Here is a 13,877-nt window from a genome sequence, read left to right on the forward strand (position 1 = left end):
CAAGTAAATATTGCAAAACTCACAATGTCATAATAACCTCTTGCTGCAACTCAGGACCCACTTGATTGAATGGCGTCAGGCCAAGAAAATCAGATTTTGGGAGTCTCCTTTGGACCAAGCGGCTCGGTAAAATATGAGTCTTTAGGATTTAGTGGGGACATCCCAAAAATGTGCCAGGGATCAAAATGATGCAAAGCCCTACTTAAGATCTAACTAATTTGGTTGATGTACACTGAACCTGTATGACCATTGAAACAGTTTGCACCTTAATGCATGTACGAGAATGGGGCATCACACACTCCCTGGTTAGTGCCCATGCATATCCGTGCATGGTTAGCAGGAAGCACTGACCTACCGGTTGAATGGTGCGTGAGAGGAAGATAGAGAAACTACATTAGCAAAGTAGATATAAAATGACAGACTGGAACAAAGCCTGAGGAATTACTAGGGGCTCAGATTAATTCAAGTATTCCAGGCTCCACCTTTTTGTTTTCTGAAGAGTCAGCAAGAGGCTCCTGTCCATGCCTTGATTTTAGTGTTAAGACATGTTGAATCTGCAGAAGATAACAGCCTAACTCCTGTCAGTGTGCATAAAAACGCATACTAGCTCAACAGACGTACCAACTTACACCCCGTTTAATCAACAGCTTAGGATAGGACCTGCTCAGTGCGCTAGGAAAGCACGTTACTATCTGCAACAAAAGTTTTATAGATGGTAAGAGTTGCAAATGCACATGCATTACATACAGGGTTTGCCCCAGTCAAGCCCGTTCTCTTGACCCAGGAGAGTCCAACTGTTGGCTTAATGTAGAGAACAACTGCAAAGTTCCTGTCACTTGACACTTATCATCAACCATCAACTCAGATGTTTCCTGCAGGGGTGCTTGCAGGAGAGATGGTGTACTAAAAGTGGACGTTTATGGAAATCTTTGAATGAGAGTCAATCCAAAAATACCGACTTTCTTGGCCCCCAGGATAACTACATGCTTTAGCTCAGCTTCCTAACAGCGCACTATAGCTCTTAAGAAAATGTACCACGCCAGGTTGAGAAAGCAAAGTTGAAACGCAATGCCCAATGTGGTTAGTGTGGACGATGGCAAGGCAGCCATTTTAGCAAATGTCAACAGGTTTCGAGGCTAAGATCAGAGGGAGAGCACACAAGTGACTTATGGATAAATCTCAATTTCCATATTGTGGAATTTAGAGAACACTGGCCGTGTGGGAAAAATTCAAGTTACAAAACATCAGATTAAAAAGGAATGAGATTATGTACACTCAAATTAACACAACCCGGGAAATCTCTTGTGTTAAACAGTCACAATGATAAATGCTGATTCATTCTGGGGCGTGACATTCTGCTGCAGTCACATCAGACTTTCAGGATAAGGGACTGGGGAATATTCTCCCGATTTCCAACACATTCAGTTCACATTTGACCCCAAGCTATACACATGTGAAAAAGTAAATCCCCATGAAGCAGCACTTGGTAAGAAAAATGAGGAGACATTACACGATTTAGTTAATTTTGGTATCATGGGCAGTTCAATACATGGTGTTGGGTTACAGAGACTTTAGCATCCACAGCACTGCTTTCGACATCAGCCAGTCTAGCAGTGACCTAAATTCATCTCCATGTTTTCATCTGTTGGACTGTCCTTTTGAAGCACCCTAGTTATTTGCTTGAATCTTGTAGAGTAGTAACCATTGAGCTAAACACTAAATGTGATGAACACCAGTGAGTACTGCACGGAAGCTCGTAGTGAGTAGGTTTGAACCCACTCAATTATCGTTCAAAGCGGTTAGATTTCAAATGTGGCTATCAGCGATTTAGCTCATGGTGTGTGTGACATAAAAGCCATTTTGCTCTTTGCATGCAAGAAAGCTCAATTGCAAGTGTGATGGAAAACATTTTAAATCGATACCAGTTTACAAGCCAATCCATTCTCATGCCAGTGTAGCTGTCCAATTGAGCAAAGCGCGCTGTTAGAGGCGAATTTCAACTTCATTTAAAAAAAAAAAAACACTGCCAAAGCTAACAGGTTTGGGGTTCACCAACAGCCTTTTGGCTTTGTCAAATCTTGTTTTGTCATGGATGTGCTCCTTGTGAAAGGGCAGAATGCTGTAGTTCCCAGTAAAGTTAGCCAGTGGCTGACACATTACACCATCCAGTGTGCAGTAGTGGACAGAAGAAAACTGTGATGACAACAGAGTAATGGATGATGAGGGTTACCGGCAATGCCCTATGAATTAAGTTTATTGCACGTATAATTTTAGTAACATCAAAATGTCTGGGCCAACACAAGATATATTAAAAAAACAAGAATTCCTGAATTTTTGAGATATATTGATAAGGTGTATTGAACTACTTTGGCCTTACTATTTCTGCAACACTCTGTCACGTGACCATCAAGATCAGTGTGTCACAGAAGAAAGAACGAGGAGCGTGCAGATCAGACCAAAGAACTTTGACAGTCCTTTATAAAACTGGGTTACAGGCAATTGCTCACTGAAGTTGCAATGCTCACAAATAAAGGCCGGAGGTAGAATTGCATTTCTAAGCGAGAACTAATGTTTTCACAAAAATATCCCAATATGTTCGTTGGCCCTTTTGGGGAAAAGATAATCCGTTTCCCTGCACTGCAGGAACACACGAAGAGAGAAGGTACATTTTTAAAATGTCATTCAAGCTTGTAATAACGTTTTTCCATTACCCCATTAAAAAGAACCCAAGCACTGCGTAAACCATTCGACAATATAAACAAGAATATAATTCTTATTGACACAAAGCTTACCCCTCTGTGGGCCAAGCAGCTGTTGCTTCTTTAACAAGTGCTTCACTGTTTCTGGACAGATGGCAATGCTGCAAATCCCTTCTTGGACCACGAAGCAAGAATTTAAGAGAGCCTTTTCATTATAGCCAATACCTTAAGCAGTGAATAAAGCGACTGTCATTCCCAGGCAGAGGGCAAGAGTGCGCAAGTAAGAGAGTCCTGCTCAGTTTTAAAAGATGACAATACAGCCATACATAAAAACATTAATCTTAACGTCACTGAATAACGAACTGGACACTCTTCATGATCTTATCCACTTTAATGTGACAAAAATCATTTTCTATGAAAGTGAACATTATAGTGTAAAAGGAGATTCAAGTTTGACATTTATTGGGGTCCGAGTTGTACTCTGTCAATTTCGTTTGTCTTTTGTCTACTTTTGGCCTAGGAGGAAGTGATTACAGGTGGCAAAGTCCATTGCGAACCTGCTGGCCACCACCTTGCTCCCCATTGACTTCTGAAAGAAAAGCCCTGAGAGCTTCAGCACCCCACTTGGTATGAAGAGGACTTCTCAAACTGTAGGCACTTGCTGGATGGAGCTGCTCGTTCTTAGCTTCTTTTGGACACAGTGATCCAGGCCTCCTCCTTCGGCGATGTCACCAGCTCATACCGCGTCTCGATGACCTGCCCTGGCACTGGGTGCAAGCGCAGTTTTCTCACCAGCACGCTCAACAGCACTGTCGCCACAACATAGGCAAACCTAGGAGGTGAATGGAGGAAAAACAGAGAAGTACAAATGAGCTGTTTGCTTTTGGGGGCGGGGAGAGAGCTTGTAATTTTCAAGTAATTAAATATGAACTGCATTAATTACTCAACTTCGTCAGATACAACAGATCCAATTTTTCTCCACAAACACTTTGACTTTAGCTCTCGCATGGAAAAATACTGCACAAGAAAGTCCAAATAGATCACAACTCCGGTCAGATCTCTTTTTCTGTGGGGTTTCACCCCTGAATTGATACGCTGGGCGAATATGGAATGCAACAGCAGGTTGTCGCATAGGAACACGCATGTGGCTGCTACAGACATATCTTGTTGAAGACACCCCTGTTCAGATGACATTTCCTTGAACTCCTGCCAATACTGGGAGAGTCTGCTTGGAATCACATTCCACTTCTAGAGTATATCGTTTGTGTTGCCCCTATACCTATGTGCTCTCCTTGCAATCTATTGTGACTGTACATTGCTTTTTATTGCTATTACTGCATATTTTTGGTATTGTGTACATATATCTTGTGTATATTTGCTATCCTCATACTGAGGGTACTCACTGAGATACTTTTGGCATATTGTCATAAAAATAAAGTACCTTTATTTTTAGTATATCTGTGTATTGTGTTTTCTTATGATATTGTGCATATGACACCAGTGGTATAGTAGGAGCTTTACATGTCTCCTAGTTCAGCCTAAGCTGCTCTGCTAAGCTACCTCTTTTATCAGCCTAAGCTGCTAGAAACACCTCTTCTACACTAATAAGGGATAACTGGTTCTGGTACAGAGTGTAAGTACCCCTTGGTACCCACTACAAGCCAGGCTAGCCTCCTACATTGGTTGTGCAGCGGTGGGATAAGTACTTGCAACTAATTACCACTTTGTCATTTTGTACTTTTCATAAGAGAAAAATATGCAAAACAAGTTCAGTGTATGTACACCTAACCAAAAAGTTTTGCTTTTCTTCTCTTACTCTATTGCTAAGTGCTGAAAAGTACCTCTAAACTTTCAAAAAGTTTCTTAAAAGTTGAAAAAGTTTTTTTTCTGTTACTTAAAAAGTTCTGAAACTTTTTCTTTCTTTTTCTGTCCCTTAAACCTTTTTCTATCATGTCTGGTACAGGTCAAACTCTGGATCTGACCAGCAATGCTTATGACCACCTTAGCTGGAAAGGTGGAAGGAGTCTCTGCATTGATAGAGGTTTAGGGGTAGGGAAGAATCCCTCTAGAGAATTGCTGGTTAATATGCTCATTGAACATGATAAGGCCATAGCTGGCACATCAGGTGACAGATTAGCTGATGGTTCACACTCTGACTCTGGGGTAGCCCCAGCAAAAGTGTTAGATGGGAACCTTCCCAACCTGCCCCTTAGCAGGCCACCTAGCAGGGCTGGTACTTATGTGAGTTCTCATCATAGTAGGGAGATTACTCCTTTAGGCCAGGTTGTTAGAGTGCCATCTGTTAGGGACAGGTCTCCCTCTGTCCATTCACACCATTCTTCTGTGTCTAAGCATGCCCAACCCACCAACCCTGATGACAGAGTGTTAGAAAGGGAACTCAATAGATTGAGAGTGGAAGAGTCCAGGCTGAAGCTTAAAAAGCAACAGCTGGATCTACACAGGGAAGCATTTGACTTAGAAAAAGAAAGGCAGAGTTTGGGGTTTGGACCCCATGGTGGCAGCAGCAGTATTACAGATAGTAATCCTGTAAAAGAGCATGATTCTAGGAATCTGCACAAGATAGTTCCCCCTTACAAGGAGGGGGATGACATTAACAAGTGGTTTGCTGCACTTGAGAGGGCCTGTGTTGTACAGGGGGTCCCTCAAAGGCAGTGGGCTGCTATCCTATGGCTATCTTTTAGTGGAAAGGGCAGGGATAGGCTCCTTACTGTGAAGGAAAGTGATGCCAATAATTTTACAGTTCTTAAGAACTCCTAGATGGTTATGGCTTAACCACTGAACAGTACAGGATCAAGTTCAGAGAAACCAAAAAGGAGTCTTCACAAGACTGGGTAGACTTTGTTGACCATTCAGTGAAGGCCTTGGAGGGGTGGTTACATGGCAGTAAAGTTTCTGACTATGAAAGCCTGTATAACTTAATCCTGAGAGAGCATATTCTTAATAATTGTGTGTCTGATTTGTTGCACCAGTATCTAGTGGACTCAGATCTGACCTCTCCCCAAGAATTGGGAAAGAAGGCAGACAATGGGTCAGAACAAGAGTGAACAGAAAAGTTCATACAGGGGGTGACAAGGATGGCAAGAAGAAGGATGGTAAGTCTTCAGATAAGGGTGGGGACAAATCTAAAAATGAGTCTTCATCAGGCCCACAAAAACACTCTGGTGGGGGTGGTGGGCCCAAATCCTCTTCTAATCAAGTAAAGAAACCATGGTGCTATTTATGTAAAGTAAAAGGCAATTGGACAACTGATCCCAGTTGTCCAAAGAAAAGCACCGAGCCTCCCACTACCACAACCCCTACTGCTACACCTAGTGCCCCTAGTAATAGCAGTGGTGGTGGGAGCAAACCTACTAATAGCCAAACCAAGGGAGTAGCTGGGCTCACTTTTGGTAATTTAGTTGGGGTTGGTCTTGTTAGGGAGACCACAGAGGCTGTGTTAGTCTCTGAAGGTGCCATTGATTTGGCCACCTTGGTTGCTTGTCCCCTTAATATGGATAAGTACAAGCAACTTCCCCTAATAAATGGTGTTGAGGTTCAGGCCTACAGGGTCACAGGTGCCAGTGTTACCATGGTAATAGAGAAACTGGTCCACCCTGAACAACACCTACTTGGTCACCAGTACCAAGTGACTGATGCTCATAACAACACTCTTAGCCACCCCATGGCTGTTGTGGATTTCAACTGGGCAGGGGGTGGGGGGATTACTGGTCCAAAGAAAGTTGTGGTTGCCTCAGATTTACCTGTAGACTGTCTACTAGGGAACGATTTAGAGACATCAGATTGGGCAGAAGTGGAGTTGGAGGCTCATGCAGCAATGCTGGGCATTCCTGGGCATATTTTTGCTTTGACAAGGGCTCAGGCCAAAAAGCAAAAAGGACAGGGTGACTTGGATCCTGGAACAATGGACCAAGTGCTCCCTAAAGCTAGGGTTAGTAAAGGTAAAACACTACCTACTATCCCTCCCTCTACAGTGGATTCTACTTCTGAGGAAGAAGAATTTCCACCCTGTGCAGAACCTACACCAGAGGAGCTGGAAGCAGACACTGCTGAGCTTTTGGGTGGAGGGGGGCCTGCCAGGGAGGAGCTGAGTGTGGCACAGCAGACCTGTCCCTAGAGGGTCTAAGACAGCAAGCTGTCAAACAGCAAAATGGGGATGTCAGTGACTCTCACAGAGTTTACTGGGAGGACAACCTCTTGTATACTGAAGCAAGGGATCCAAAACCTGGAGCAGCCAGGAGATTGGTGATTCCCCTGCAATACAGAGAGTTCCTCCTAACTCTAGCCCACGACATTCCCTTGGCTGGACATTTGGGGCAAATGAAAACATGGGACAGGCTTGTTCCCTTGTTTCATTGGCCTAGAATGTCAGAAGACACAAAGGAATTTTGTAAGTCCTGTGAAACCTGTCAAGCCAGTGGCAAGACAGGTGGCACCCCAAGGGCTCCCCTTATTCCACTACCTGTGGTTGGGGTTCCCTTTGAAAGGGTAGGGGTTGACATAGTTGGCCCCCTTGACCCTCCTACTGCTTCAGGCAATAGGTTTATTTTGGTGGTAGTGGACCATGCCACCAGATATCCTGAAGCAATTCCTCTAAGGACCACTACAGCTCCTGCAGTGGCAAAGGCCCTCCTGGGAATCTTTTCCAGGGTGGGCTTCCCAAAAGAGGTGGTATCAGACAGGGGTAGCAACTTTATGTCTGCTTACTTAAAGGCAATGTGGAAGGAATGTGGTGTAACATACAAATTCACCACACCCTATCATCCACAAAAAAATGGACTGGTTGAGAGGTTTAATAAAACTCTCAAAGTAATGATAATGGGACTCCCTGAAAAACTCCGGAGGAGATGGGATGTCCTGTTACCTTGCCTCCTTTTTGCTTACAGGGAGGTACCCCAAAAAGGAGTGGGCTTCAGCCCCTTTGAACTCCTCTTTGGGCACCCTGTAAGAGGTCCCCTAACACTTGTGAAGGAGGGTTGGGAACAACCTTTAAAAGCTCCAAAGCAAGACATAGTGGACTATGTACTTGGCCTAAGATCCAGAATGGCTGAGTAGATGAAAAAGGCCAGTAAAAACCTTCAGGCCAGCCAAGAGCTCCAAAAGCAATGGCATGACCAGAAGGCTGTTCTGATTCAGTACCAACCAGGGCAAAAAGTGCGGGTCTTGGAGCCTGTGGCCCCAAGAGCACTCCAAGACAAATGGAGTGGTCCCCACATTATTGTTGAGAAAAAGGGAGAAGTCACCTACTTGGTTGACTTGGGCACTGCCAGGAGTCCCCCTTAGGGTGCTCCATGTCAATCGCCTAAAACCCTACTATGACAGGGATGATCTCACCCTGCTCATGGCAACAGATGAAGGACAGGAAGAAGAGAGTGACCCTCTCCCTGATCTCTTCTCTTCCACAGAACAAGATGCTCTAGTGGAAGGTGTAGTTTTAGCAGATTGTCTTACTGCTGAGCAGAAAGACCACTGCATAAATCTCCTGGGTCACTTTTCTGAACTCTTTTCTACTGTGCCAGGCACCACTTCTTGGTGTGAGCACACTGTAGATACTGGAGACAGCTTGCCTGTCAAAAGTAAGATCTATAGGCAGCCTGACCATGTCAGGGACTGCATAAAACAAGAGGTTCAGAAAATGCTTGAACTGGGAGTGGTTGAGCACTCTGAAAGTCCATGGGCCTCTCCTGCGGTACTTGTACCAAAACCTCATTCCAAAGATGGAAAGAAAGAAATTAGATTTTGTGTAGATTACAGAGGTCTCAACCAGGTAACTAAAACTGATGCTCACCCAATACCCAGGGCAGATGAGCTAATAGATACACTGGCATCTGCCAAGTATCTAAGCACCTTTGATTTGACTGCAGGGTATTGGCAGATCAAGTTATCAGAGGATGCTAAAGCAAAAACTGCATTTTCCACCATTGGACGACACTACCAATTCACAGTAATGCCCTTTGGTTTGAAAAATGCACCTGCCACTTTTCAGAGGTTGGTGAATACAGTCCTGAAGGGTTGGAAGCTTTTAGTGCAGCATATCTGGACGATATAGCTGTATTTAGCTCCACCTGGGATGATCACCTGGTCCACCTGTGGAAAGTTTTGGAGGCCCTGCAAAAGGCAGGCCTCACTATCAAGGCTTCAAAGTGCCAGATAGGGCAGGGGAAAGTGGTTTATCTGGGACACCTTGTAGGTGGAGAACAGATTGCACCACTTCAGGGGAAAATCCAAACTATCATAGATTGGGTTCCCCCTACAACTCAGACCCAGGTGAGAGCCTTCTTAGGCCTCACTGGGTACTACAGGAGGTTCATAAAGAACTATGGCTCCATTGCAGCCCCTCTTAATGACCTCACTTCAAAGAAAATGCCTAAAAAGGTATTGTGGACAGCTAGCTGTCAGAAAGCTTTTGAGGAGCTGAAACAGGCCATGTGCTCTGCACCTGTCCTAAAAAGCCCCTGTTACTCCAAAAAATTCATTGTCCAAACTGATGCATCTGAATTAGGGGTAGGGGCAGTCTTATCACAACTTAATTCTGAGGGCCAGGATCAACCTGTTGCTTTTATCAGCAGGAGGTTGACCCCTAGAGAAAAGCGTTGGTCTGCCATTGAGAGGGAGGCCTTTGCTGTGGTCTGGGCACTGAAGAAGTTGAGGCCATACCTGTTTGGCACTCACTTCATTGTTCAGACAGACCACAAACCTCTACTTTGGCTAAAACAAATGAAAGGTGAAAACCCTAAATTGTTGAGGTGGTCCATATCTCTACAGGGAATGGACTATACAGTGGAACATAGACCTGGGGGTACCCACTCCAATGCAGATGGACTCTCCAGATATTTCCACTTAGACAATGAAGACTCATTAGGTCATGGCTAGTCTTATTGTCCTTCGTTTGGGGGGGGGGCGGTGGGGGGTGGTTGTGTAGGAAAGTACCATCTTGCCTGGCATGTTACCCCCATATTTCACTGTATAAATGTTGTTTTAGTTGTATGTGTCACTGGGACCCTGCCAGCCAGGGCCCCAGTGCTCATAAGTGTGCCCTGTATGTGTTCCCTGTGTGATGACTAACTGTCTCACTGAGGCTCTGCTAACCAGAACCTCAGTGGTTATGCTCTCTCATTTCTTTCCAAATTGTCACTAACAGGCTAGTGACCAATTTCACCAATTTACATTGGCATACTGGAACACCCATATAATTCCCTAGTATATGGTACTGAGGTACCCAGGGTATTGGGGTTCCAGGAGATCCCTATGGGCTGCAGCATTTCTTTTGCCACCCATAGGGAGCTCTGACAATTCTTACACAGGCCTGCCACTGCAGCCTGAGTGAAATAACGTCCACGTTATTTCACAGCCATTTACCACTGCACTTAAGTAACTTATAAGTCACCTATATGTCTAACCTTTACCTGGTAAAGGTTGGGTGCCAAGTTACTTAGTGTATGGGCACCCTGGCACTAGCCAAGGTGCCCCCACATTGTTCAGGGCAAATTCCCCGGACTTTGTGAGTGCGGGGACACCATTACACGCGTGCACTATACATATGTCACTACATATGTATAGCGTCACAATGGTAACTCCGAACATGGCCATGTAACATGTCTAAGATCATGGAATTGTCACCCCAATGGCATTCTGACATTGGGGAGACAATTCCATGATCCCCTGAGTCTCTAGCACAGACCCGGGTACTGCCAAACTACCTTTCCCGGGGTTTCACTGCAGCTGCTGCTGCTGCCAACCCCTCAGACAGGTTACTGCCCTCCTGGGGTCCAGCTAGGCTTGGCCCAGGAAGGCAGAACAAAGGACTTCCTCAGAAAGAGGGTGTTACACCCTCTCCCTTTGGAAAAAGGTGTCAGGGCTGGGGAGGAGTAGCCTCCCCCAGCCTCTGGAAATGCTTTGATGGGCACAGATGGTGCCCATCTCTGCATAAGCCAGTCTACACCGGTTCAGGGATTCCCCCAGCCCTGCTCTGGTGTGAAACTGGAGAAAGGAAAGGGGAGTGACCACTCCCCTGACCTGCACCTCCCCTGGGAGGTGCCCAGACCCCTCCAGTGTGCTCCAGACCTCTGCCATCTTGGAAACAGAGGTGCTGGTGGCACACTGGACTGCTCTGAGTGGCCAGTGCCAGCAGGTGACGTCAGAGACTCCTTCTGAAAGGCTCTTACCTGTGTTGCTAGCCTATCCTCCTTCCTAAGTAGCCAAACCTCCTTTTCTGGCTATTTAGGGTCTCTGCTTTGGGGAATTCTTTAGATAACGAATGCAAGAGCTCATCAGAGTTCCTCTGCATCTCTCTCTTTACCTTCTGCCAAGGAATCGACCGCTGACTGCTCTGGACGCCTACAAAACCGCAACAAAGTAGCAAAGACGACTACTGCAACCTTGTATCGCTGATCCAGCCGCCTTCTCGTCTGCTTTCATGGTGGTGCATGCTGTGGGGGTAGCCTGCCTCCTCTCTGCACTAGAAGCTCTGAAGAAATCTCCTGTGGGTCGACGGAATCTTCCCCCTGCAACCGCAGGCACCAAAAGACTGCATCACCGATCCTCTGGGTCCCCTCTCAGCACGACGAGCGTGGTCCCTGGAACTCAGCAACTCTGTCCAAGTGACTCCCACAGTCCAGTGACTCTTCAGTCCAAGTTTGGTGGAGGTAAGTCCTTACCTCCCCACGCTAGACTGCATTGCTGGGTACCGTGTGATTTGCAGCTGCTCCGGCTCCTGTGCACTCTTCCAGGATTTCCTTTGTGCACAGCCAAGCCTGGGTCCCCGACACTCTAACCTGCAGTGCACGACCTCCTGAGTTGTCCTCCGGCGTCGTGGGACCTTCTTTTGTGACTTCGGGTGAGCTCCGGTTCACTCTTCTTCGTAGTGCCTGTTCCGGCACTTCTGCGAGTGCTGCTTGCTTCTGAGTGGGCTCCTTGTCTTGCTGGGCGCCCCCTCTGTCTCCTCACGCAATTGGCGACATCCTGGTCCCTCCTGGGCCACAGCAGCATCCAAAAACCCTAACCGCGACCCTTGCAGCTAGCAAGGCTTGTTTGCGGTCTTTCTGCACGGAAACACCTCTGCAAGCTTCTTCACGACGTGGGACATCCATCCTCCAAAGGGGAAGTTCCTAGTCCTCTTCTTTCTTGCAGAATCCACAGCTTCTACCATCCGGTGGCAGCTTCTTTGCACCCTCAGCTGGCATTTCTTGGGCATCTGCCCACTCACGACTTGAGTGACTCTTGGACTTGGTCCCCTTGTTCCACAGGTACTCTCGTCTGGAAATCCATCGTTGTTGCATTGCTGGTGTTGGGCTTCCTTGCAGAATTCCCCTATCACGACTTCTGTGCTCTCTGGGGAACTTAGGTGCACTTTGCACCCACTTTTCAGGGTCTTGGGGTGGGCTATTTTTCTAACCCTCACTGTTTTCTTACAGTCCCAGCGACCCTCTACAAGCTCACATAGGTTTGGGGTCCATTCGTGGTTCGCATTCCACTTCTAGAGTATATGGTTTGTGTTGCCCCTATACCTATGTGCTCTCATTGCAATCTTTTGTGACTGTACATTGCTTGCATTGCTTTTTATTGCTATTACTGCATATTTTTGGTATTGTGTACATATATCTTGTGTATATTTGCTATCCTCATACTGAGGGTACTCACTGAGATACTTTTGGCATATTGTCATAAAAATAAAGTACCTTTATTTTTAGTATATCTGTGTATTGTGTTTTCTTATGATATTGTGCATATGACACCAGTAGTATAGTAGGAGCTTTACACGTCTCCTAGTTCAGCCTAAGCTGCTCTGCTAAACTACCTCTTCTATGAGCCTAAGCTGCTAGAAACACCTATTCTACAATAATAAGGGATAACTGGTCCTGGTACAGAGTGTAAGTACCCCCTTGGTACCCACTACAAGCCAGGCCAGCCTCCTACAGGTTAACTCTGTATAAATCCTACCCATAGTAAGAAAGCACATGTTTATTCCCACCTTTTATTCTCAGAGCACTAAGGTTGCATGCCACTCCCGCCACATTAACACTACAGCTTTGAAACGTCTGAGCTTGCTAAGTGAATAAACAACGTGTGACCTTTTTGCAAATGGAGTCGCAAGACAAAAGCACAGCGCTGGGAATAAACCATTTTAAGTTACCACGGCACGAATGTACAAGGAAGAAATACTCTGAGACATCCTGAACGCGTTGATATATAAGTAGCGTGAGGACCTCCCAGTCTCGCGTGAGCTGGAGCAGTGCAGCTGGGATCCACCCCCACGCGCCCACAGTTCTTTGAGGAGGGACCCTGGAGTCCTTCATTTGTGGATGCGCCCTCTTTCAGAAGAGCATTTTTAAACATCTATTCCGAGTTCAGTTTTAGTCAACCAGAAACCAAGACTTACTGAAGGCATGTGTGATGCAGACAAAATTTATGGTACGCTGCATTTTAATCATCAACCATTTCTGAAAAGGTCTTCGGTGCAAGCAGTGAAATTTAAATCTCAACCACTGGAAAATTATCCCTTGTGCTAAATTAAGTATTTTCTTCCTGTAGCAAGCATTCTGGACGGTGTTTAAATAGTTATTTATTGCGCAGTTTATAGACTACAAAAGCTCTGTTTGTAGAAGTAAAAACAAAATCACACACAGCTGTATGTTTGTGCGTGTATGTATTTAGTTTGAGTGTGTGGGCGCAAGCACACGCTGATATTAGAGAGGCAGCATGCGCACTTATGTAGAAAATGGCTCAAATGTGAGTTTGATAGGAAACGCCATTGTGGGAGCCCCCCCCCCCCCCCCTCTTTTCACTTTAAACGTGAATGTGCCGAGCTTACGATATTTTAGATTGTGTTTACACTGTCCTCCATCTTGCACTGACTTAACAAAATACCACATGATGACTACTGCTGTCATTTAAAGTTTTAAATAAAGAATTGTGAGATTCACACTAATAAAAAGCATTCCCAGAGACTCTCACTCTACCTAACCAAGGACATTTCGACTGTCCCAGGCTATACAAAGTATTAATTGAAATGCTTTGTGAGAATGACTGAAATCCAATGTATTACTACCATGAGATTCTTCAAATATATTCTATGGTAAAATGTTCCTTCTTGCTCATTCCCTTTTGGTGCATACCCTTAGAATCATATAGAAGAATGTATGAATGCATTTGTCTGAATTC

At 45.4% G+C, this 13,877-nt stretch overlaps 1 protein-coding gene across 2 annotated transcripts in view; it reads right to left on the reverse strand.

The window, feature by feature from the left end:
- Positions 1–3,071: 3,071 nt before the first annotated feature.
- The window catches only part of CYP20A1 (cytochrome P450 family 20 subfamily A member 1), a 160,004-nt gene continuing 149,198 nt past the window's right edge, over positions 3,072–13,877 (reverse strand). For both annotated transcript variants that reach the window (XM_069226021.1, XM_069226022.1), the window contains exon 13: positions 3,072–3,531. In XM_069226021.1, coding sequence (XP_069082122.1) covers positions 3,381–3,531 — 151 coding nt within the window. In that variant the 3' untranslated portion in view covers positions 3,072–3,380. The remainder of the gene's footprint in view (positions 3,532–13,877) is intronic.

Source organism: Pleurodeles waltl, chromosome 3_1 (assembly GCF_031143425.1).
Source record: "Pleurodeles waltl isolate 20211129_DDA chromosome 3_1, aPleWal1.hap1.20221129, whole genome shotgun sequence".
Classification (NCBI taxonomy): Eukaryota; Metazoa; Chordata; class Amphibia; order Caudata; family Salamandridae; genus Pleurodeles; species Pleurodeles waltl.